Source organism: Trichomycterus rosablanca, chromosome 8 (genome assembly GCF_030014385.1).
Source record: "Trichomycterus rosablanca isolate fTriRos1 chromosome 8, fTriRos1.hap1, whole genome shotgun sequence".
NCBI classification, from domain to species: Eukaryota; Metazoa; Chordata; class Actinopteri; order Siluriformes; family Trichomycteridae; genus Trichomycterus; species Trichomycterus rosablanca.
Window position 1 is genome coordinate 28,302,070 of NC_085995.1, and position 26,141 is coordinate 28,328,210.

General features: G+C 38.9%; 1 protein-coding gene across 5 annotated transcripts in view; it reads right to left on the bottom strand.

The window, feature by feature from the left end:
• Nucleotides 1-3,275: 3,275 nt before the first annotated feature.
• The window catches only part of ldb2a (LIM domain binding 2a), a 111,933-nt gene continuing 89,067 nt past the window's right edge, over nt 3,276-26,141 (bottom strand). The window contains exons 5-9 of one of the 5 annotated variants that reach the window (XM_062999992.1): nt 21,640-21,723; nt 18,983-19,106; nt 14,597-14,650; nt 13,658-13,791; nt 3,276-3,582 (exon numbers count right to left, since the gene is read on the bottom strand). In XM_062999992.1, the coding sequence (XP_062856062.1) occupies nt 3,352-3,582; nt 13,658-13,791; nt 14,597-14,650; nt 18,983-19,106; nt 21,640-21,723 (627 nt within the window). In that variant the 3' untranslated portion in view covers nt 3,276-3,351. Of the gene's footprint in view, nt 3,583-13,651; nt 13,843-14,596; nt 14,651-16,287; nt 16,291-18,982; nt 19,107-21,639; nt 21,724-26,141 lie in introns of all 5 variants that reach the window. The other 4 variants (XM_062999991.1, XM_062999990.1, XM_062999994.1 and 1 more) reach the window with 4 other exon arrangements.

A 26,141-nucleotide genomic window follows, 5' to 3' on the forward strand; every position in this document is an offset into this window, starting at 1 on the left:
CAGATTTTGGAAGATGTGATTGCAATTTTCTAGTGTGACTGCAACTTTAAAATGCTTTTCTAAATTTGGTTAACACCGGGTGTTCTCCATTCCTGTAAATCAGTGCTAAGTTAAAATTAACCAAAAAAGCTGCCATCATGAATGTGGGTCTGTGGTCTTCACCATAACACACTTTATTATGAACATAGGTGCAACCCTTACAGTGTCCACAAACTGATTACCTCAACTCAGCATGGCCTTAAACCTGAAAATAAACATGAATATACAGATTTTAAGCTATCATGCAGCAACATGTTACAAGACTGTCTGGAAAAAAAGATCATTAAAGGGATACAGATAAGATTTGGACAAATATTTTCATGTGCCTTCAATTTAAGACCTGATGGTGCAGTACAGTTAGATTACAGAATATTCTCAAATCCTTAAAAATAACACATTTAGACCCAGAAAACAAAATATATCTTTTGAATAAAATTACAGGTCTAAATGTACACAAGTGCAGAAACCTTTCTGCCCATCAGCAAGGTTAGGACAAGGACGGTCCCTCCAGATGTACTGGCTATGAGCTAAATCACATACTACCATACTGACCAGCACATTACCATGGCAGATCAGTATCAGTAACTGTGGTGCTTTATTGTGACAAATAGGTAAAAGAAAAAAGTTTGTGAACCCTTTGACTGTTTGAATTGATTACCTATAAATGTTCTCATGATCTCTGTTATCATGTCTATATAATTATAGATAAATAATACCACACAAACAAATGTACTTACTAACCACTTCATTCTAGTCAGGGTCATGCATAATGCAGACATACCAATATAGCATCAGTCTTATCGTAGGGCAGACACTAAAAAATTCCCTCTACTTACTCAAACCTAGAAGCAAATTCCTTTCTGCATGTTTTTTAGATGATAAGAGAAAACCAAAGTTCCTGGGAAGAAAAATCCTCACAGACAGTTACCAAAGGCAAAGATTAAACCCAGGTTTCCGGACCAATTTTGCCCTGACACCAACTTTACCAACTACACCACTGTGCTGCACCTTTGTACTTTTTCTCAATGTATTTAATACATTGATTAATAGTTTAGACTCCAGGCTTGCCAAACATCCAATGGTTAACAGAGTTCTTCAAAAAGTTTCAGCACTTATTTAAACCTTATTCATTAAGAATTTCAACAACAAATTACATCACTTTTCTACCTAGTCACTTTTTGATGCATTTTTCCCAGCATCTTACCAACTTTTTAATGCCGTCAGCAAAAAATGTTTTTGGTTGGACGTGTAGCCACTGATGCAGCGCTGCTTTCACATCATCATCACATGAAAATCTTCTTCCCTTTAAAGCTTCTCTGAGCGGTTCAAAAAAGGTGGAAATCAGATGGAGCTAAATCTCTTAGACATGACCAATCACGACACCTCCCGCCCTCACCGTTTCCAACGAAAATATAAAAGTGCAGAAACTTGAAGATCCCTTGTAATTAATAAGCTTAGAGGTGTAGATTGTAGAGGTGCCTGCCCTATATTAAAACCCCACAAAGTCTAATTACGTTATTCCATGCCCTCTGTTACAGAAGTATTGTGGAGCTTAATAAGGCTAGAAATGCTATTCATAGTCAGGTCAGTACAGGAGATTCAGTACTGTTGCTGCTCTCACTAGATAAAACAAAGCATCTCAACACTAACCCAATAGTAACAGCAATGACCTGAAAATCTATGTTTTCTATTTAGTTTGATAGAAAAATACCTCACTTCAACTGTAAAGCCTGATGAAGAAAGCATCATGTTCAGGACCTTTTGCCGCTGCAATGCTGGACAGCGTGTAAGTATTTGAAGGTAATGAGTTTTCAATTTTTTTTTTAAATACAGAAGAATGTAACTCACATACATGCATCACATACAGCTTAACAGAATTTGGATTACGCAACAAGGCTGTGACTCAATATATAATATAAATCAGCAACAGAATGCTTTAAAAATAATATAGTTTGGTATTATTCATTTAATTTTGGTCAGTTTCATGAAGGGCCAGACTCCACTAAGAACTACAGAGTGCAAGGCAGAAATACCCTGGATATGGAGCCAGTCCATTACAGGTTTTTTTTTTCTTTTTGCATTTCCCCCCAATTTTCACTTCCTCTCTACTGATGCTGATCTCTACCCTGACTGAAGAGAGCCGTGACTAACACGCCCCCTCCTACATGTGTAGTAGCCGACTGCATCTTTTCAAACCCTGGGTCGGGTCGCGCGTCAAAAAAATGGATTACAGGAAAAAAAATTAAATAAACTTGTACGTTAACACCCCTTGTGAAGGCTTTATGTTATATCATGTAAACCACAGTGGGACCAGATTGTACAGCGCAACAAAGAGAGAGTAAGATGCATTGTTTGTGTTGCCTGGGTCATGTAAAAAATCATGGACATAGTGTGGGTCACTTGAAAAAAAGTTTGAAACACCCTGTTTTGAATGAACGAATTAGAGTACACAGCTTTACACAAGTAAGATATTGTGACACAACTAAATGAGGGTTGTTTATGCTATAAATTATATATTGGTTTTAAGTTCTGATTGTGCAAGTGTGATCAGCAGTTACAGGAAAGAATACTGCTGCTAAAAGAGGGCCTAGTGATTAAGGTACTGGACTAGTAATCAAAAGGTTGCTGGTTCAAGCCCCACCACTGCCAGGTTGCCACTGTTGTGCCTTTGAGCAAAGCCCTTAACCCTCAATTGCTCAGACTGTATACTGTCACAGTACTGTAAGTCACTTTGGATAAAAGTGTCTGCTAAATGCTGAAAATGTAAATGTAATAGGCTTGGCGTTTACATTTACTAATGTACAAATCTAAGTAATTTCAAAGGGTTCAAAAACTGTACTGTTCATTATGGTAGCATGCAATTTTCAACATAGCTAAGTACATGAGTTAAAAGATGTACATAATAATAATAAATCAGTTTTAAACAATGTAAATGTGCATGGCTTGATCTCTGTGGCTCAGTCAAAATCGACCGTCTCTTCATTAATTGGCTTTTGTCCAGTCTTAATGGAGATGTATTGCTACTTTAGTGACCACCAATAGTTTATACACTGATTTTTGTCCTTGTGACATCTCACACACAAATCCTCCCCCTGAAGCCATGTTCGGTAGATTTCTGGTCAGTTTTGGTATCATCCATGGTCCAATGTTTGTCCAGTGTGCTCCAAGCATTTTGCCCAAAGTGTAGATTGAACTCATTGAAGTGGGGAAATAACATAAAAACACAGCTGATGTTATGAGATCTGATCAAAATGAGGTCAGAACGAGACAGAGTGTTAGAAAGTCCAGTTACTCCATCAACTGTCCGTCTCTTCACTGCGAGGCTTGCGAGGCTGCACTCTCAGTTTTGGTGTCCGGGACTGGTGGTGCCGCTTTAGCCCACGGGCTGTTATTGGTGAGCGCCGGCGAGCTGGTAAAGTCATCGTCATCATCTAGGCCGTTGGTTGCATCGTACTGCGTGTTCTCCAGCCGTGTGATCAACCGCTCATCCTCATCACCGAACTCGCCACCCATCAGAGTAGGCTCGCCCACTACCATCACGTCCTGCAAAACACAACACAAAAAGAACCAGGGTTATCATGCAGATCTGATTTCAGAAATCAGTCCTTCACTATAAAAAAGTGGCGCATGGGTGGCTCAGCAGTCGATTATGCTAGCCCACTACTGCTGAGTTCTCAGTGATGCCATCAGCTGGCTGGGTGTCTACACATTCTAGTCTTGGGGTAGAAATATGTCTTAAACCTGCATTGGGGGCACTCAGGTGTTACAGAGGTAAAACACACTAGCACACCTGAGCTGACATCTCTAACTCATTGGCTCTGCTATCGGCAGGCTGGGTGTCTACACGAACAATGATGCTGGCTGATTGGTGGCACCTGCACATGGACGATGGAGAATGTGATCAGGGTGTGACTCTCCTTACACAAAGCTGATCTACATATGAACTCACCTCGTGCAAATAAAAATATGCAGTCGACTACTGCACAAGTGTCGGAGGGGGCATGTGTTAGTCACGGCTCTCCTCAGTCAGAGTGGAGGTCCACACCAGTAGAGAGGAAGCATAATGCAATCGGGTAATTGAATACGACTAGATTGGGAGGAAAATTAGGGGGGGTATTCCTGCCTTGCGCCTGGTGGTTCTTAGTGGAGTCTGGCCCTTCATGACACTGACCAAAATTAAATGAACGATACCAAACTGTATTATTTATTTTATGCCATATTTAGGTAATTTAAAAATAATTAATAATGATTATTAATTTGAGCTTGAGCATTGAAAATAGACTCGGGGGTGGGCAAACCAGGATTCCACATGCAACATTAGTTTTTTTAAGTAAAAGGGCCCAAATTCCCACTAACATGCTCCAAAGCCTTGTATTAAGCCATCCCAGAAGAGTGGAGGCTATTACAGCCAAAGGTTTGATGACTTCGTGGGCGGCATGGTGGCTCAGTGGGTAGCACTGTCACCTCACAGCAAGAAGGTCCTGGGTTTGATGCCCAGGTGGAGCATTCCGGGTCCTTTCTGTGTGGAGTTTGCATGTTCTCCCCGTGTCTGTGTGGGTTTCTTCTGGGAGCTCCGGTTTCCTCCCACAGTCCATAAACATGCAAATGAGGTCAACTGGAGATACAAAATTGTCCATGACTGTGTTTGACATTAAACTTGTGAACTGATGAATCTTGTGTAACCTGTAACTACTGTTTATGTCATGTATGTAACCAAAGTGTGTAAAATATGATGATAAAATCCTAATAAATAAACTGATGACTTTGTATTAGCGGCCAAGGTGCTTGATGTATTTTTGAGCCAGCATAAAATAATATATTGTCCCAGCCATGGCACACTGTAATGAGTATATGCAATGAAAATAGCTGCCATTCTTTATCCATGTTCTCTTGTTTTATGTTAGCAGATCAGCATCTCATGCCAGCCTATGAGACCTACACACAGGGCACTGTGCTCCCACCCTTCCTCTCCACTCTGTAATTACAGTCATTCATTGAGGTATTTTTCGGACTAAATTGCAATATCCACTTACTGATTTGTCAATTTACATAGCTAATTAAGTCATTAGCAAAGATGTTAGCAGTGACAGAGAAAGGGCCTCTGCTTGCCAACGAGCCTTGAATTTACCATCTGTTTTTGAATGGCAACTGTCGCCCTCCTCTCAGGATGTGAAACCAGCTTCCCCATACACACACGCACACACAAACACATGCATACTGTATCCCACAGGTTCCAGCTGGTGTTCTTACAGCAAGCTGTAATTGCTATCAAATAAGAAGTGTGTTGTGTGTACTCATCTCATTAACATTAGCCTGTGGCTAAAACCACATGAAACACTCCACTTTAAACACACTTCTGCACAACGTGACTGGTTTTGGGTCAGCTTTTTAGCAGCTGATACGGAATTAGGACCAACAAATCAAGACAATCGTTAAGACTATGCAAAGCTTTCAAATTCCATGAATATTTTGCAATAATAAACGATAAATTCTAAAATCAGATAACAGCAAGGTATCAACACGTTTATCCTTATCAAGAAAACCTGGATCTATAAATATCAGACGCACAACAGTATCTTCCCCTGTGAACACTGTGATTTGGACGGTTTCAGCTCCAGCATGTCGGTTTGCACCATCTCTAGGTGGTGCTAGTGTACCATCATAAGGTTTACTGTGCTTGTATTTTGTTTTGCTTTACTATTGTAATAAATCCTTACAAAACTCATACTGTGACTAAAACCCAGGTTCTATTTTGCTGTGCTGCACACACTACAGAAGCTGTGTCTTATTATTATTTATAGTGATGTCATTAAAATCATACATTTTGGCTTGCAATAGAAAGCCTTTATGAGTCATATATACATATATTAGTGTAACATACACTGCCTGGCCAAAAAAAACACACACTCTAATATTTCGCTGGACCGCCTTTAGCTTTGATTACGGCACGCATTCACTGTGGCATCGTTTCCACAAGCTTCTGCAATGTCACAACATTTATTTCTGTCCAGAGTTGCATACATTTTCCCCCCAAGATCTTGTATTGATGATGGGAGATTTCGACCACTGCGCAACGTCTCCCCAGCACATCCCAAAGATTGGGGTTCTGGACTCTGTGGTGGCCAATCCATGTGTGAAAATGATGTCTCATGCTCCCTGAACCACTCTTTCACAATTTGAGCCCGATGAATCCTGGCATTGTCATCTTGGAATATGCCCGTGCCATCAGGGAAGAAAAAATCCATTGATGGAATAACCTGGTCGTTCAGTATATTCAGGTAGTCAGCTGACCTCATTCTTTGGGCACATAACATTTCTGAACCTAGACCTGACCAACTGCAGCAACCCCAGATCATAGCACTGCCCCCACAGGCTTGTACGGTAGGCACTAGGCATGATGGGTGCATCACTTCAGCCGCCTCTCTTCTTACCCTGATGCGCCCATCACTCTGGAACAGGGTAACTCTGTACTCATCAGACCACATGACCTTCTTCCATTGTCCAATCTTTATGCTCCCTAGCAAATTGAAGCCATTTTTGCCGGTTAGCCTCACTGACACACTACACAGCTGTTTAGTCCCAATCCCTTAAGTTCCCTTCGCATTGTGTGTGTGGAAATGCTCTTACTTTCACTATTAAACATATCCCTGAGTTCTACTGTAGTTTTTCTACCATTTGATCTCACCATCGCCGATCACGATCATTCAAGATTTTTTTCCGACCACATTCCTTCCTCGAAGATGATGTTTCCCCACTGTCCTTCCACTTTTTAATAATGCGTTGGACAGTTCTTAACACGATTTTAGTAGTTTCAGCAATCTCCTTAGATGTTTTCTCTGCTTGATGCATGCCAATAATTTGACCCTTCTGAAACAGATTAACATCTTTTCCACGACCACATGATGTGTCTTTCGACATGGTTGTTTAACAAATGAGAAGCTACTCACTGCATCAGTTAGGGTTAAATAACTTGTTGCCAGCTGAAACATAATCACCCATGCAGTAATTTATCCAGTGGGGGGCTTTTACCTATTTGCTTAGCTAAATCCAGGTGTGACCTTTTTTTTGGCCAGGCAGTGTACAACAAAATTCTTTTTTCTGCATATCCCAGCTTGTTTGGAAGCTGGGGTCAGAGCGCAGGATTAGCCTTTGTACAGCACCACTGGATCAGAGAGGGTTAAAGGTCTTGCTCAAGCACCCAACAGTGGCTACATGGCAGAGCTAGAATTCGAACTTCCATCCTTTTAATTGATAGCTCAAAGCTTTACCCACTGGGCTACCACTGTCCCTTTTATTCAGAGCAACTCATAACTGTGACCAATAATGCAATCAAAACACTTGAGGGATGGGCACTTGGTTGGCGCTGGGGTATTTATTTATTAGGATTTTAACATCATGTTTTGCACACTATGTATATACAAAATATATACAATGTATATAACTTGTATATACTGTTTTTATTCTATTTACTGACAACTTTTATGTATATGCAGTGTATTCTATTTTCTAAGAGGAGAGGACTGAGGATGTTGTACTTGTACAATGACAATAAAGGTATTCGTATATAGATTTTCAGTTATTTGAATAGTAAATGGGCAAAAGTATGTTAAAATATAAAACACTGGTCATCATGGTACCAAGAGTAGGAAGACTACACTCAAAAAATACGTTCAAAAAATACAGATTACACATAATAGCTTTCAAATATCGCCGTTAGGGGGCACTGTTGTAACAGTATGTTATGGTCAACCCCCACCAATGAGCATGTGACCATCTCTATTGTAATTGGGCTCACGTAGGAGCTGCTCAGTACGCTACAACAGCACAGACAAAACTGAACGTCCACACTACATATGTAAGCAGCATGTTTCTGTCTACGTTGTGTGTCACAGCTTCACTCCCTTCATGTGTTTCAGTTTGGGAAGGGGGGTGGGGGTTTGGGGTGTAAGGGTCCAGTGACACACACCCCCACTCAGATACATACACATGATAATGAGTGCTGGTACTGAGCCCATGCCTCAGACCAACTGTTTTTTTTCCTGAGTGTGTGTGTGTGTGTGTGGTGTGTTTCTGGGTTTTTCCATTAAATCAACTCAAAAACACAAAGTGTACAAAAAAGAGTACAAACTGCAAATGGTAAAAACAATTACATTATTGAAGTCAGACGTTCAGTTTTATGTGTAATATTACTGCTGGTTTACACACTAACCCATAAACCTATTAACATTGTAGTAAGTAACAAAATACAGGTTCACCTCCTTAAATCAACAAAATGTTGTCATCTTGTTAAGTCTTTTTGTTTTTTAAATGCAGCTAAATCAAAACGAATCCACAATGCATTGAATGGTCTTTATACACCATAAAATTTTAATAAAAGTATACATTATTAATTTATAATACATTTAAAAATGGTAGACTGCATTTAATATTATTACATAAAACCCTTTTCCTTGTATTCACATTATCTTTATCTAAAAAAGTCAATATAGTCATTATAATCCCAGTGTTATAACTGTTTTAAATACGTTTAAATTTTACATCATTTTATACTGTCAAACTAAGTCAAAAGTTTTTTTTATGTATGTTTGTATGCACCTAATGTATGTATGTACTGTATGTGTATGACAGTTTAAATTTTCCTACTGGCAGGTATCAGTTGATCCAGTTTTCAGTTTTACTGTAATGTAAAATGTGCAGTTTAACAGCCCTTTTATAAGTCACCAGCTATTGTCAGTTTTTAACATTGGCTTGGCTTAATCTGTGCCATAAAACGTCATCAAAGTACACCATGACACAAATATGCTTTTGTGTGAAATAACATTCAAATTCACTTTTTAAGCAACCACAGGTATCTGTGTTTAGCTGTATTTTCCTCACTGTTTTACTTTTAAACTTGTTACAGCTCGGAAAATTGTGAGAATCAGCTTTTATTTTTTAATTTTAATTGTGAGAATCAGAGTCTAAAACGCTTATCGTTAAAAAGCTTATTGTGGTTTAATGGTCTAAAAGAACTTTAAAACTTGTGTTGTAGCATATGCATATTCCGAGTCTAAAACGCATATGCCTCTACGCATATGCATATGCGTAAAAAAAAAAAAAAAACTTGATGTGACTTAATGTATTAGAAGAACGACATAGGAACACTAAACTTGTCTTAGTTATTACTCATGTAGCACATATGCTCTCCCCACTAATTAAATTCCTCAGTTGTTGTTTTAATACAATAAGTCATGTTTTGTTCATGTTAAGCATTGTTTGTACTGCCCGAGTCACTTTTACTACATCATATAAAACACAAGACTGACAAGGATCTTACACAGTGAAATGTTAATTTTTCCCATCAATGTGTAAACATGATCTTGTTTTAAATATTTACCCAGCAAGCCCCCAAGCTACAAACTGACTATTAGATTTACGTTTAATGCAAGCGAAATGTTGCCTTCAACATACAACTGTTGAGTATGGTGTGGGAAGGGATCCATAATGGTAATTTGATGAATACTGAAATTGCTTTGGATGGTCATTTTTGTTGCTGTTGTATTTTTCCCAATTTTCCTCCCAATCTAATTACCCGATTGCATTATGCTTCCTCTGATGCTGACAGAGGAGAGCTAAGACTGACACCACCTCCCTCCGACACGTGTGCAGTAGCCGACTGCATCTTTTCACCTGCACAAGTTGAGGTTATATGTGGATCAGCTTCGTGTACAGAAAGACACACCCTGATCCTCATTATCCCTCGACTCTGTGCAGGCGCCATCAGTCAGCCAGCAGAGGTTGTAATTGCATCAGTTATGAGGTCCCATCCGGCCAATCGTTGTTCATGTAAGCACCCAGCCTGCCAGATGGTAGAGCTGACTTTCGAACCGACGAGTTCAAAATATCAGCTCTGGTGTGCTAGTGTGTTTTTTATGCATGGTCATTTTAATGCCGAAAAAATCTGTAACCATTTAAAATGACCACATCATGCAAACTTTTCTTTTTGTTTTCCTATAATGCTGAACAACAAGGTACACACACTGCTTATATTGTTGATTTGATTGGTTTGATTAACTCTGTAAAATGCATTGTTTTTTATTTCTAATATTTTGTCCAACTTCTGTATAAACCACAAACCAGTGAATAGAATTTCTGGCTAGCAGATGAGATGAAAGTGTGTGAGCTTGAACGCACTCCAAATCCACTCTAATCTTCACAGTCAGCATTCACAGACCCTTTTGTGGTCAGACTCTGGGGAACGGCTTCGCACTACAAATCCCATCAGCCATTTGTAAACAAATGCCACCCTGCCTCTCACTATTGCTTTCCGGGTAAAAGCTGTAACACTGCTGGGTTGAAGTGGGTTTGACCCCAGGCTGAGTGAGATGTCTGGGGAGGAAAAATACACTTGGGGACAAACTCCTCCGTTTAACAGTTAATGTCCTGGCTCCTTTTAGATGTCCAATGAAATAGCCTGCATAGTCATTATTTGCTTGCAAATACATAGCCTGTATTACATTATTTTACAGTACCTTTTAACAGTTGCAATTAAAATGATTCAAACACCATAGCAAATAGGGTTTATTAGCTACATTTACACATTTTTAGCTGTTTGCAATAAACTAATCAAGTAGCAATCCATTTCATTTACAAAATGTCACATTTAATGACTACTGCAAAATTATTCTCAAAATTATTCAACCCCCAGAACAGAATCCCTCACAAGAGCGCACATTTGCAAATCAGGTGTTGTCTCAAGCACACCTAATGAAATTAATCAAGTGCTTTATTATTTGCATCAGGTGCTTGAGATAAAACACATCAAATTCCTGGACTGGCTAGGGGTCTGTCGACTGTGATGTTTAATTGCAAGAGAGTCAAGAGAGTTCTTCAAAAAATTAGGAGAAGAGATAATTGCCTTCCATAAACAAGGAACAGGATACAAAAAAGACAAAATGTTCCTTGATATGCTATTGGAAGTATAGTTTGCAAGTTCAAATTTAAAGAATCACTGGCTACACTACCTGGACGTTGCAGAAAGAGGAAGCTATCACCAGCTGCCACCAGATTCCTGAGGAGGCAGGTGGTCAAAAACCATTGAATGACCTGCAGCAAGATTTGGTGGCAGCAGGCACTGAGGTTTCAGTAAAGTGCATGATAAAACACTAAAGGTCTCTGAACCAGACTCCAAAAACACCTCTACTGACCCAAAAGCACAAGAAAAGGTTGGCTGCATTTAGCAAATGTTTTTATCCAAAATGACTTACAATTATTACTAGATACAACTTCAGCAATTGACAAATTGCTCAGGAGCCCAACAGTGGCAACTTATGGTGGTGGTGGGGCTTGAACCAGCAACCTTCTGATTACTAGTCCAGTACCTTAACCTAACCCCTGCAAAACCATACACAGAAGTTTTGGGATTCTATTCTAATAAAACAAAACTAGAACTTTTCAGGTCTATTGATCAGCAGTATGTCTGGAGGAGGAAGAATGAAGAAGGTTGTTCCAGCACAGCACACAAACCCAAGAATAATAGTAAACTGGAAGCCATTACCCATGAGGAATATGCTAAGATACCTCAGGAACACTGCCAGAAGCTGATGTCTGGCTATGCATCATGTTCTCAGCAGGTCATAACAGAAGAAAGGTGATCTACTAAGTACTAAAGATGCTTGTCATGAAGGGGTTGAATAATTCTGAGATGGCAAAAGGCATTAAAAGTGGCATTTAGAGATTTGTTATATTAGCTGTGTTAACCTGATTTAAATTGTTCTTGTTTGATTGGTTTATTGCAATAAACCTAAAGGTGATTGAATGGTTTTATTGCCACTGTATGTAAACACATTTTAATGGATAACAATAACAACTTTAGACATGTTCGCATTCCAAAGTCCAAAAAATGCACGTGACCCTCATGCATGTGTACAATACTATGAAAAATGTAACTACTTTAACTGGTCGGCACAGAGGCTCAGTGGGTATAACTGTTGTCTCACAGCAAGAAGGTCCTGGATTGGATTCGCAGATTGGATTCCTTTCTGTGTGGAATTTGCATGTTCTCCCCGTCTCTGTGTGGGTTTCCTCCGGGAGCTCCGGTTTCCTCCCACAGTCCAAAGACATGCAAGTGAGGTGAATTGAAGATACAAAATTGTCCATGACTGTGTTCGACATTGAAGACTTGAACTGATGAATCATGTGTAAAGAGTAATTACCATTTCTGCCATGAATATAACCAAATTGTGTAAAACATGACGTTAAAATCCTAATAAATAAATGAACAACTATTTTAACTAAATGAACTTAATTCAGAACATGAAACATTATATTATGCAAAAGAAAATTTAAAAATGAAACTTGGTTTACCAAATATAATTTGTATTTTAAGAAATAAGAAAGTCATTTTAGATCTGTTTTTATTTGTCAGTTTAGATTTGAACTATTTGTTTTTGTGTTTTGGATTGTTGTCATGCTGCATTAGTTAATTACAACTTAGCTTTTAAAAAGCTCAAAGGTCCCTTTGTATATGATCATGTTTTTAATGATGAGAAATGCTCTCTCTCTCTCTCTCTCTCTCTCTCTCTCTCTCTCTCTCTCTCTCTCTCTCTCTCTCTCTCTCTCTCTCTCTCTCTCTCTCTCTCTCTCTCTCTCTCTCTCTCTCTCTCTCTCTCTCTCTCTCTCTCTCTCTCTCTCTCTATATATATATATATATATATATATATATATATATATATATATATATACTGATCAGCCATAACAATAAAACCACCTCCTTGTTTCTACACTCACTGTACATTTGATCAGCTCCACTTACCATATAGAAGCACTTTGCAGTTCTACAATTACTATCTGTTTCTCTACATACAGATTTTTCTGCTTTCACCCTGTTCTTCAATGGTCACGACTCCCACAGGACCACTACAGAGCAGGTATTATTTAGGTGGTGGATGATTCTCAGCACTGTAGTGACACTGACATGGTGGTGGTGTGTTAGTGTGTGTTGTGCTGGTATGAGTGGATCAGACACAGCAGCGCTGCTGGAGTTTTTAAATACCGTGTCCACTCACTGTCCACTCTATTAGGCACTCCCACTTAGTTGGTCCACCTTGTAGATGTAAAGTCAGAGACAAACGCTCATGTATTGCTGCTGTTTGAGTTGGTCATCTTCTAGACCTTTATCAGTGGTCACAGGACGCTGCCTACGGAGCGCTGTTGGCTGAATATATTTTTGGTTGGTGGACTATTCTCAGTCCAGCAGTGACAGTGAGGTGTTTAAAAAGTCCATCAGCACTGCTGTTTCTTATCTACTCATACCAGCACAACACACACTAACACACCACCATCATGTCAGTGTCACTGCAGTGCTGAGAATGATCCACCACCCAAATAATACCTACTCTGTAGCATGAAACAGCATGAAAGGAGGCTAACAAAGTATGCAGAAAAACAGATGGACTACAGTGCTCCTGTATGGTAAGTGGAGCTGATAACATGGACAGTGAGTGTAGAAACAAGGAGGTTATTTTAATGTTATGACTGATCGGTGTATATATATATATATATATATATATATATATGCGTGTGTGTTTGTGTGTGTGATTGTGTGTGCATAGTGAGGAGCTTTGATGCTTACAGGTACCTGGCTGCTCAGGCTGAAGCTGTTAGCCGGACTGCGTTTCTTGCTGCCTGTGCTGTTACCGAGGCTGCTGTTGGATGCACTGCTGGCTGAGTTCTTTCTCTTTCTTCTTTTTGTGGTGGTCTGTCGGGTGGGCTCTGCACACACATACCCCAGTTCATAAAAAAGTTGAAACAGTATGTAACATGCTAAAACAGTGATTTGTATATTGTCCTCGTAATAAATTGAAAATCGCACAAAACACAAAGTTTTAATAGTTTACCTTATGAACTTTATAAACTAGTTTTGTTCTGTAAATACAAACTTATTTCAAATTGTATGCCCGCATCACATTAAAAAAAGTATGTTTACCACTGTGTTACATCATCTTTACTTTTAACCAAACTAAATAATCCTTTGGGTTTTTTATTTGTGGCCCATGGTGTGTAGTGTTGGTTAACCTATCCTGGCAAGTATCAAAAATATTCAAATACATATTTTGCAAAAAAAACTTTATAGACAGATTTTGCCATATTTTAAATAACTAAATTAAATGTGATGACCAAAAGTCATGTATATTTCCCCCAATATGTTAAGTCCAAATAAATAGCAATGTTCTCTTGTTCTCTTCATGTCCATGTGGGTTTCCTCCAGGCGCTCTGGTTTTCTCCCACAAGTCCAAAGAGATGCAGTCAGGCCAATGAAGGCGTCTAAAAAAAATTGTGTGTGAATGTGTGTGTGTGTCTGCCCTGTGTTGGACTGGGGTGTTGATGAATCGGACCCACCGCGACCCTGACTAGAATAAAGTGGTGGTAAAATAGACAATGAACGTATGAATGAATGAATATTAGAAAATGATAACAGTAATGATAGCATTCATAGTATAAACACAGATAATTCATGGTACACTCCATGTACAACTATCACATTGGTGACATTATTAAAGACAGAATAAGTACGCACCTTTTTTATGATTTGATGGAAAGATTTCGGTTTTGAAGTTCTGTGGATGTCCCGCTAAAAAGAGGTAAATTTGTTTTTATTTAACAGGATTATAAAGCTATTATTTTAAATATAGTATCACATTGTAAACACAAATTCATTGTGGTTAAAAAATGAATCCATTATTCCATAACTGATGTACTCTTAAGGCATTAAACTTCATACAAAAATAGTGTAAGAAATTGTAATATATCTATAAGGTATATTTCATATTTTTATAATTCCAATATATTTACAATATTCTTACTACCCACACATAGGAAAATATTAATATTCCTGGTTTGAATTACAGAGTTTTTCATGGTTTCTGCAATTTATTTTCTGTGACTGAATAATATAGACACATCTTTATCTAATAACATTTTCAGATGACAAATTTAAATTCTGTTGTTTATTGTGGGGTTTAAATATATTCGTTATCATAATAAATGATTTATTGAAGGAGGATTTTCTATAGTGTCATTTACCTCCAAGAAAAATTAAAATGAGCACATTTGTCCTGATGGTCAGAAGTAATTTAGGAATTACTAAAAATAAGTCTGGCATGAACTAGAAGCTGGTGGAACACAAGTGCCACTGTCTACAGTCAACCTGAAGCTCCAAGTTGGTTGCGATTATGTTTGTTTGTTAGGATTTTAACGTCATGTTTTACACACTTTGGTTACATTCATGACAGAAACTGTAGTCACTCATTACACAAGACTTGTTAATCCACAAGGTTATATCAAACACAGTCATGGACAATTTTGTATCTCCAATTCACCTCACTTGCATGTCTTTGGACTGTGGGAGGAAACCAGAGCTCCCATAGGAAAACCACGCAGACACAGGGACTACATGCAAACTCCACACAGAAAGGACCTGGACCGCCACACCTGGGGATCGAACCCAGGACCTTCTTGCTGTGAGGCGACAGTGCTACCCACTTAGCCACTGTGCCATTGCAATTATGTAAAAAAAGCAGGACTAGGGTCTTCTTTCTTGCTCAGCAGTCTCAAAGCCCAAAGCAACGTGAAACTTGCTTGACTGTAGACAGTGTCACCTCAGCAGCCTATAACTGATAACAATCTGTCATGTGGTGGTACTTGGATTACACCTGACTGGACAAGTTTTCTCGATTCATAACCTGAGAGTGTTTCTGATCTGGGCAAAACACAGCTGTACCATATACTTATTAATAAATTAGTTAGGACTAGTTCTATTCATATGGGCACAGAAAAGTCACCAGCTGTAGCCAATCGTAATGACAAAAACAATAAATATGAGGAAATACCACAAATTAATGTCAATAACTGCAAATAAACTTATGAAAACACTTATCATAATCGTCCTGGTCCTATGCATTTGTCCTGCACATGATATTTAATTCAAGTTTTGGCTACATGATAATAATTTTAAAAAAAGCTATTTAATTTTTAAGAACGTGATGGCATGGTACACAATTGACTACTTTAAATTTTCCCTAGGTATGAGCAAGTAAAAAGGTAATTTGTGATGTGTATGATGAACAAACAAATCAATTCTCAACTATTTCTTAATTACTAAAATATCCAGGACACTAAGAAAGAACCCTTTAAATACAACAACAGTTTTATCTAATTATCAAACATAAACAGTGAGGTAAAGATAGTTCTCACTGTTGGTGTTTTTACCAGCTAGGGTGTGCTTGAATGACGCACTAAACACCAGAAAAAAAGACTTATCAGTGTAGAAATGCGTACGTCCTTCCTTCCTGCCCTGAAGACGGACACAGGCGCATTTTAGCAGAATAGGAGGAAAAGAACTAGCTGGCACTATAAGGAAACTGCCATAACAGTGAATCCGCAACAAACAAGTTGGGGCCAGTTGGGGCTTTGCAGTAGAATACAGGGAAGTGCAGTCAAAAAATGAACATCCGACTCACTGACAGTTTAAGAATACCAATGATACTCATATGAGCTTATTAAATGTAACAAACCTTTTTATGATCTCATTGACACTCTAATTTACTAATTTGCTATTTTTCATGACATTTATAATTTACATTTTAGTATTTTCTAGAAATAACTGTTTACTTTTCAATGCCGTAGTATTATAGTGGAATAGTGTCCCTTTAAGAACTGGATTTTACAGCCTGGTGTTGGTCAAAGGAGGATGAGCTCTCCTTTGAATCTGTTTTTACTTAATGTGTCTTCCTTATGCATTTCAGAGAGTTTCTCCTTTGCAACAGGTGCCCTTGGTTTGCTCAATTAGGGTTTGGCTGATTTACAACATTTACTGTTAAAATCATGACATATATTAAAGAGAAACAAGTACTGACCCACTATTGTTTTGAATGTATGATTAGTGTAAATCCTATTTATTCAAATTATCCTCCAGGTCACCCAAGGGCGATGGGGGTCCCTGCTGTGTCTGGTTCCTCTCAAGGTTTCTTTCTGTATTTTTAAGGAAGTTTTTCCTTGCCACTGTTGCCCTCAGCTTGCTCAACAGGGGTTTTTGGTCTGTTGATCCTGGATTCTGTAAAGTTGCTTTGATACAATGTCCATTGTAAAAAGCGCTATACAAAAAACTTGACTTGACTATTGTTTATGTTATTTATTATACTTAAAATATACACCGATTAGGCATAACATTATGACCACCAGATTAATATTGTGTTGGTCCCCCTGACCCGTCGAGGCATGGAGTCTGACACCTCGGACCACACAGGCCAGCCCTCGCTAACCACGTGCATCAATGAGCCTTGGCCACCCATGACCCTATCGCAGGTTTACCACTGTTTCTTCCTTGGACCACTTTTAATAGATACTGACCACTGCAATCCAGGAACACCCCACAAGAGCTGCAGTTTTGAAGATGCTCTGACCCAGTCGTCTAGCCATCACAATTTGGCCCTTGTCAAACTCGCTCAAATCCTTACACTTGCACATTTTTCCTGCTTATAACACATCAACTTTGAGGATAAAACGTTCACTTGCTGCCTAATATATCCCCCTATTAACAGGTGTCGTAATTAAGAGATAATCAGTGTTATTTACTTCACCTGTCAGTGGTCATAATGTTATGCCTCGTCTGTGTATATCCACTTTAATTTTACAAACACAGTAGGGTTTGGGTAGAACAGCAGTCTTATATTCTAGTCCACCACTGCAGAGAATTCACGCTCTCGAATCAGTGGAGTATAGTATGCCATATGTGTTAAGTCTCCTTATGTGTGAAACTCAGCCATGGTATAAAGATGCAGCAGGTTGCTTTGCTTATACTTAAAGCTCTTTTTAGGAGTTATAGCTTTAAAACGTCTATGGTAAGATGTTACCAGGGTCTATATTTAAAGAACTTTAGTGTGGGCCGTTTTTCAGTTAATTGTTTAACTGTGTAACTGTTGTTTCTGCTGCATTCAAGTTGTCCTGCAATGCTTGCCTACCCTTTTGGAAATCAGACGAGGCTGTGTGATACCATCTGCCCCATAGTACCTGTGTTGTATCAGTACTAGGTGATGCTGTGTGTTCCACCCCGGTGGGAATCAGACGAGGCTGTGTGATACCGTCTGCCCCATAGTACCTGTGTTGTATCAGTACTAGGTGATGCTGTGTGTTCCACCCCGGTGGGAATCAGACGAGGCTGTGTGATACCGTCTGGCCCATAGTACTAGAAAAGGTGACGCTGTGTGTTCCACCTGACCCGTAGTTTAAGGATAAACAGTAAAGACGTCTGGGACGCCTGTCTATGTAAGACAGAGATATCACCATGGACGAAATCGCTATAGGAGCGTCATTGTGTGGCAGTAGAACTGGAACACTGTACTATTGGTGACGACCGGTAGTATAAGTTACTTTGTCTGCTGTCAGTCTGTGGGATAGTCTTAGTATTTAGTACTGTAATTTCCGTTAATATGTATAATTAATCCCTTATAATAACGTGTATCTCTCTTGTTTTAATTTCATATTTCTTAAATTGTGGGGTATATTTTACAATATTTTCTTTTAATTTTTTATGTTCTTAATTTTTATCTCTCTTGTTTGAATTTCATGTTCTTAATTGTAACTAAATGTTTGCAAGAAGTCTTTCTGAGGTTCTAGATCTCAGGAATGTTTTAATGTTTTTAATCTTTCCTTATGTAAAGCACTTTGAATTGCCACTGTGTATAAAAGGTGCTATACAAATAAACTTGCCTTGCATTGCCTTCTGTTCATTAGTCTGAAAGATGTGTTGTTTATCTGATACAATTACTTTGCAGATTAGTAAACCAGTTGTACTAAACTGGATGTTTAAGATGTTTGCATAATATATGTCTTTCAATAAACTAAAATAAATGTAATTCTGTGATTGTGTAATAATTGTGACAGATTGAGTGGCCGGTGTGTTTACCTGGAGGTGCCACCATTCGCTGCCATTTCTGAAACAGACAGGTCTTCAGACAGTCTCTGGGACTGAGGCTATATGTCTTGTGTCGGGACATGAGTTCCTGCATTGGCTCCAGAATTACACACAGCTATGTACATACAAAAACACATACACAAAAATATATTACTTAAGTATTAGTTAAGCATTATTAAGTCTGTTAACCATGCTATTGCAATTAAATCCTGAAGTCTGAAAGGTAAAATAGTGTGATTAATTTTTTTATAGTAGCATGGCTCTGACTATGGCGTGTAACATCCAGCGCTGCCATAGCTCCACCTGCAACAGGTATGCGTCAGCTGAATTCTAGGTCCCTCTCTCCCACCAACCCACCATCCGTTTGAGAACCTGAAATGTGCCACTGCTGCATCCCTTCACATTTCCACCGGTCCCGCTGAACAATCCCTGGAAAGGAGCCGAGGCAGTGCAGCTATTTCCAGCCTGAATGTGAGGAAACTCATGGTCTTCCTCAGCCAGCGTACCTTATCCGTCCCAGCTCAGGAAACAGAGCTCGAGTGGAACTGCTGATAACCTTCCACAAGCACACCATGCTAACCAATTCATTTTTCTTTGGAATTGTTCCCCATTTGGATATTGTCAATTGGTGAGAAACATAACCATGACTGACGAAAAATGATACAGTTTACAGGATTGAGCACAAACTGACCTTTCATTAACCCTTCAATAGATTTCAGTCCTAAAACATTATATAGCTAAACATTCAATAGCTAGAGTAGAATTCAATTTCTGATTCATGGTGTTTGTGCCATGGTAAATTGCTGCTGCTTTCTAGATAAACAATATATTACATTATTAAGAAATAAAGCTTAATAAATAAAGTGTGTATATGCATTATTGGTATATTACTTGCCTCTACTTAATTTTTCCAATAGATTTTCCAATATCATAATGTGATGTCTATCCATATTGCCCCCTTAATTTATTTATTTATTAGGACTTTAAAATCATGTTTTACACACTTTGGTTACATTCATGACAGGACAGGTAGTTACCCATTACACAAGATTCATCAGATTAAGTTTAATGTCAAACACAGTCATGGACAATTTCGTATCTCCAATTCATCTCACCGCATGTCTTTGGACTGTGGGAGGAAACCGGAGCTCCCGGAGGAAACCCACACAGACAAGTACCCGAACCGCTCCACCTGGGAATTGAACCCAGGACCTTCTTGCTGTGAGGCAACAGTGCTACCCACTGCCCCCTAATTGAAGTCCACATACGTTGTCCAATGAATAAGTATCAGTTATCAATTCAACTAACTGAAAGTAATACCTAACATTAGATTTTTTTCCTATTTTATTTAAGCATTTTCTCCCTTTTTTTCTCAATTTAGCATAACCAGTAAGTCTTCTGTTGCTGAAGACGCTGATTGTGTTAGAGGAGGGTATAATACCTTGACACACGCTCCCTTTGTCGCATACACAGTCCACCAACCCCTTCTTATTCGCCCCCCGCACAGAGTCATTCACTGATCACCGCGTTCCTCCACTTTTGTACAGGTCCCATGGGCTACTAACCAGGGTTCTAACACAGCTTTAAAGACCGCACCGCTTCTTAAGTCTGGTCTTTTCCCACCCAGCAGACTGATGGTCAATTTTGTCTGCTGCAAGCACTGCCAATTGTGCTTGCTGGGGGGTGCCCTGCCAACTGGTAGCAGAGCTGAGATTCGAACTCAGGGAGTTCAGAATCCTAGGACTGGTGTGCTAGCGGAATATCCCTCCTGGACATCCATAACAGTGTTTTTTTTTTCCAATTTCCTTTAGTGTCTTTATACGTGAAAATACGTAAAGCTACAGCTAAGCAAGAGTGCATGTAAAAATATCCAACCTGCTGAACAGCTGCAGGAGAAACATCTGATCAGACGGAGCTCCGAGATGTATCCATTTAATTTCAATCTGCTTGGACTTTTTACCCTGCTTCTATAAGTGTATCTCTGTGTTAAAAAGTCTTGTTTTATTTCTTGTCACTCTTTATAACCCAACAATAAAAACGGCAGTGCATTGGGAGAGTGAGAGCAGAGCGTCGATACCCAAAATGCAGTGCCTTCACGGCGAACACTCATTAATGTTATGCTAATTTTCTCCATCCAATTAATTTTGTCTCCCAATCTTGTTCTGCTGTTTTGCAAATCGGAGCTGTCACTCAAGCTGGGATGAAAAAAAAAGTAAATAAATAAATAAGTAGCAGCCTGTTAATAAAAGCTATTACTTAGGTTTTGTTCTGCACAAATAAATATAACATAAATATCTATTAATAAACATACTGTAAAGAATACTGTTCTTGCTCTTAAATATCTGTTTATAAAAGCTACTAAGGGCTGTGGTAGCTCAATGGTAAAGGTGCTGCTCTAGCAATCAGGAGGTTGCTTGTTCAAGCCTTGTCACTGCCAAGTTTCCGCTTTTTAGGCCCCTGAGCAAGTTCTATTAATTAAATTTTCATAACTGTAAGTCTCTTTGGATAAAAGCATCTGCCAAATGCTGCAAATGTAAATGTTGATGTGAATATCTGCACTAAAATCCCAGAACAATCTACATTAAAGTCTTCAGGAACCATGCATCAAATACTGTTATTTATACCTGCTTTGTACGAGTGAGACTTACCCTGAGGTAGTTGAGCGTAAAGTTGGTCAGACCCATTCGAGTGATGTTTTTGGAGAGCTGTTCCAGAACCTGAGGGTCTTGAGCCTGTGAGAAGGAAACAGGACCATAATTACAGATTATCGTAAAGAGTAAGCATTTTTGATACATGTACAAACTTCAGTTGCAGAAAATGCAAACAGAAAAATGAAATCAGTCCTATGTTAATCCACTTTAACCTCTGAGATTGACACGCCCCCTCAAACACGTGTGCAGTACCCGACTGCATCTTTTCACCTGCACGAGGCGAGTTCATATGCGGATCAGCTTTGTGTACGGACAGCCACACTCTGATCTACACATTATTCCTTGACTCTGTGCAGGCACCATCAATCAGCCAGTAGAGGTCTGAGCGGCTTTGTGTTTTTTTATATCAATATCAATTATATCAATTTCTGAAACTATATGCTTATGATCACATGGTAATGAGGATGTAATGGGGATGTCTGAGAAATGTGATAAACCCAATTGCAGAAGACTTAAAGGCAGAAGGAAACAAAAGAACAATAATACAGTAATAACAAAAGAAATCAAATTATATCACTCAAATAAGAAAATAATAACTAATTAAAGTAGCCCCAAATGTAGTAAGTAAAGTTAATGAGGAACAGGGAATGCTTAAAAGCATAGTTCAGAAAGGACTACAGTGTGTGTGCACCTGGCTTTACTTGCCAGTTGGTGTGGCCATGGCAGGTCATTAGAATTATTTTAATAATAAATCCAGAAACACGTAAAAAAAAAAAAAGTTGATTTAGGGGAATTTGAGACTTGAAAAGGTAAGGTAAGGTAAAAAACTTAAACAAGTGATTCAATCAGTATCAAATATAATAAGCATATACGAAGGTTCTTCAAAAAGTTTCCGCACTTTATTAAACTCTATTTATTAAGAATTTCAAAAACAAATGCATTGCAATGCATTTTTCCCAGCGTTGCACCAACTTTTTAATGACATCAACAAAAAATGTTTTTGGTTGAGCGCGTAGCCACTGATGCACCGCTTCTTTCACATCATCATCACATGAAAATCTTCTTCCCCTTAAAGCTTCTTTGAAAGGTCCAAAAAGGTGAAAATCAGATGGTGCTAAATCCAAACTATAAGCTCTCTCTCACTCTCAGACACGACCAATTACTACTCCTCCCGCCCTCACCGTTTCCAACGAAAATATAAAAGTGCAGAAACTTTTTGAAGATCCCTTGCATAATGTGGTGATCGGTCGGTTTGCTGTTATAGTAAGGCAGGGGCGTTTCCCCTGTGTGCGTAATCGTGGGAGCATGGTATGGCGAAACATTAATAATGGTTATATATGGATTAATTACATTTACATTTTCTGCATTTAGCAGATGCCTTTATCCAAAGCGACTTACAGTACTGTAACAGAATACAATCTTAGCTATTGAGGGTTAAGGGCCTTGCTCAAGGGCCCAACAGCAGTAACCTGGAAGGTGGGGCTTGAACCAGCAACCTTCTGATCATTAGTTCAGTACCTTAACTGCTAGGCTACAACTTCCCGGTTATTAGTCGAAATGTTGTAAAGCATTCATGCTTATTTAGATGCGTTTAATGTAATGTAGAGCATAGAGCACGTTGTGTTCAGTTTTTGTGTGTTTGTTTATTAGGATTTTAACATCATGTTTTACACTTTGGTTACATTCATGACAGGAACGGTTTTATCAAACACAGTCATGGACAATTTTGTATCTCCAATTCACCTCACTTGCATGTCTTTGGACTGTGGGAGGAAACCAGAGCTCCCCCAGGAAATCCACTCAGACACGGGGAGAACATGCAAACTCCACACAGAAAGGACCCAGGCTGCCCCACCTGAGGATCCAACCCAGGACCTTCTTGCTGTGAGGCGACAATGCAACTCACTTAGCCACCGTTTTTAAGTTACCGTTTTCATCAAGTGTGTTGTGTTAGATGGTGTGTGTCTGTTCTGTGCTTATTCAAGCATAGTGGGAGGGATCTGCCTACGTCAGATCCGGTCTCTTTTTCATGCTTTTGTAACTCACTCAAGAGCAATTCCTGATAAAGGGCAAAGGTGCTGCTTTCCTTCTTGGTGACACTACAATAATATGCAAATAAGCATCCTGTCTTAGTCCACTGAGCTTGCTTCTTTATCCAACAATGATTCAAGATTCACCAAATTGCAAAAAGTGCATCAGAAAATAAATTAAAGAGCTTAAAGCCACTACAAAATGCCTGTAATCTTCATTCCCTTAGAACAATCCCAGAAAGTAGGGTCTGAGTACTTAAATTCAGGAAAACATTGACAAACAGTAGTAAATAAACACTTTCAAACCTATTTACACATGACATGGTCCTCCAGTTCACAATAGAATCAAGATCAAGTCTTCCAATATTACTAGTTTTTAAAAACCTTAATATGAATCCTAGATTGCAAGGAAAACCACCAGCCAAAAATATACAGCCAAATTTCAATTTACACAAATTGCACATGGAACTGATGCTACAGTCAAACAGTACTTTGCAGAACAGCCAGTAAGTGTATTTGTGACTCACTGATATACTTGTGATGCCTTCTCGTTCCAAGAGTTTTCAATTATCTTTATCTCATTATCTTCTGTGTGTATGTACGTTCAAAACAGCAGTTTGCAGTATGGTCATTAAGTGTATACATAGCTCATTGATACACTTGTGATGCTTTCTCGTTCCAAGAGTTTTCAATTATCTTTATCTCATTACCTTCTGTATGGACTGAACCGTTTTAAACACATAAGACTAAAGCTATAAAACAGGACAGAGCTTCTCAATCAGGTTTTACTAAATGACTGTGACAATTTAGCACTTCGGCATCCACATTAGGGCTCAAACACAAGCACAAAAACATCCATGGCTCTTCAAGTGTTGCATATTTAAATACATTTATAATGGACTAAAGAATACAATTTAGTTTAAAGTAAATCTTTAGCCAATGACAAATCTATTTTATTTTTGTAGTTTCTTGTGTCTGTTTGGATTTTACAATTGGGCCAAAGGTTTGAGCCAGAAGGCCAAAACTGGAGCAGAGCCAATTCTTCAATTACTCTAAATATGTATTTGATTCAGGGTTCAGGGCATTGTACGTGGAGTGCACTCAGACTGCTAATAAATATTGATGGAGATGGTTGAAATTCAGCTAAAGCCCAGCCTTAAAAAAATCTCAGCCGCATTCACACTACAGCTCCCAATGTATGTGACTTAAAAGAAACCCACAGAAATAAATACAGGAACAAACCCAGATCAGAGAGTTCAAGCCAGAGGTGAAGTGATAAGTGAGTCTGCAAACCACTACATGGCTTTAAGTAATTCAGAAATAAGCTAAACTAATACATCAAAAAACTGAACATAATATACTGGTATGAATGTACATTATACTGCTACTGTGAAGCATTAGTGGACTGTACGTATTATCTTACAATAGCTGTCTGTAAAATCAGATCTAGAGAACAGGGCAGCTGGTCCTCTCATCAATAAATGTAGCTGCCAAATATACACTGATCAGCCATAACATTAAAACCACCTCCTTTTTTCTACACTCACTGTCCATTTTATCAGCCCCACTTGTCATATAGGAGCACTTTGAAGTTCTACAATTACTGACTGTAGTCCATATGTTTCTCTGCATACCTTTTAGGCTGCTTTCACCCTGTTCTTTAATGGTCAGGACCCCCACAGGACCACCACAGAGCAGGTATTATTTGGGTGGTGGATCATTCTCAGCACTGTAGTGACAATGACATGGTGGTAGTGTGTTAGTGTGTGTTGTGCTGGTATGAGTGGATCAGACACAGCAGCGCTGCTGGAGTTTTAAATTCCGTGTCCACTCACTGTCCACTCTATTAGACACTCATACCTAGTTGGTCCACCTTGTAGATGTAAAGTCAGAGACAATCGCTCATCTGTTGCTGCTGTTTAAGTTGGTCATCCTCGAAACCTTCATCAGTGGTCACAGGATGCTGCCTTTTTGGTTGGTGGATTATTTTCAGTCCAGCAGTGACAGTGAGGTATTTAAAAACTCCAGCAGCATTGCTGTGTCTGATCCACTCATACCAGCACAACACACACTAACACACCACCACCATGTCAGTGTCACTGCAGTGCTGATAATGATCCACCACCTAAATAATACCTACTCTGTAGTGGTCCTGGGAGAGTCCTGACCATTGAAGAACAGCATGAAAGCAGGCTAACAAAGAACTACAGTCAGTAATTGTAGAACTACAAAGTGCTTCTATATGGTAAGTGGAGCTGATAAAATGGACAATGTGTGTAGAAACAAAGAGGTGGTTTTAATGTTATGGCTGATCGGTGTATGTGTACAAGTAGTAATTTTGAAAATACTATTTTACCCTTATAGTCTAATACGAGAGACTTAATAATTGTATCAAAATAAAGCAATAAGCCACGAGAGGCCGTGCATTACTGTGATTTTAGCACGGGGATGACGTTTTTGGCACGACGC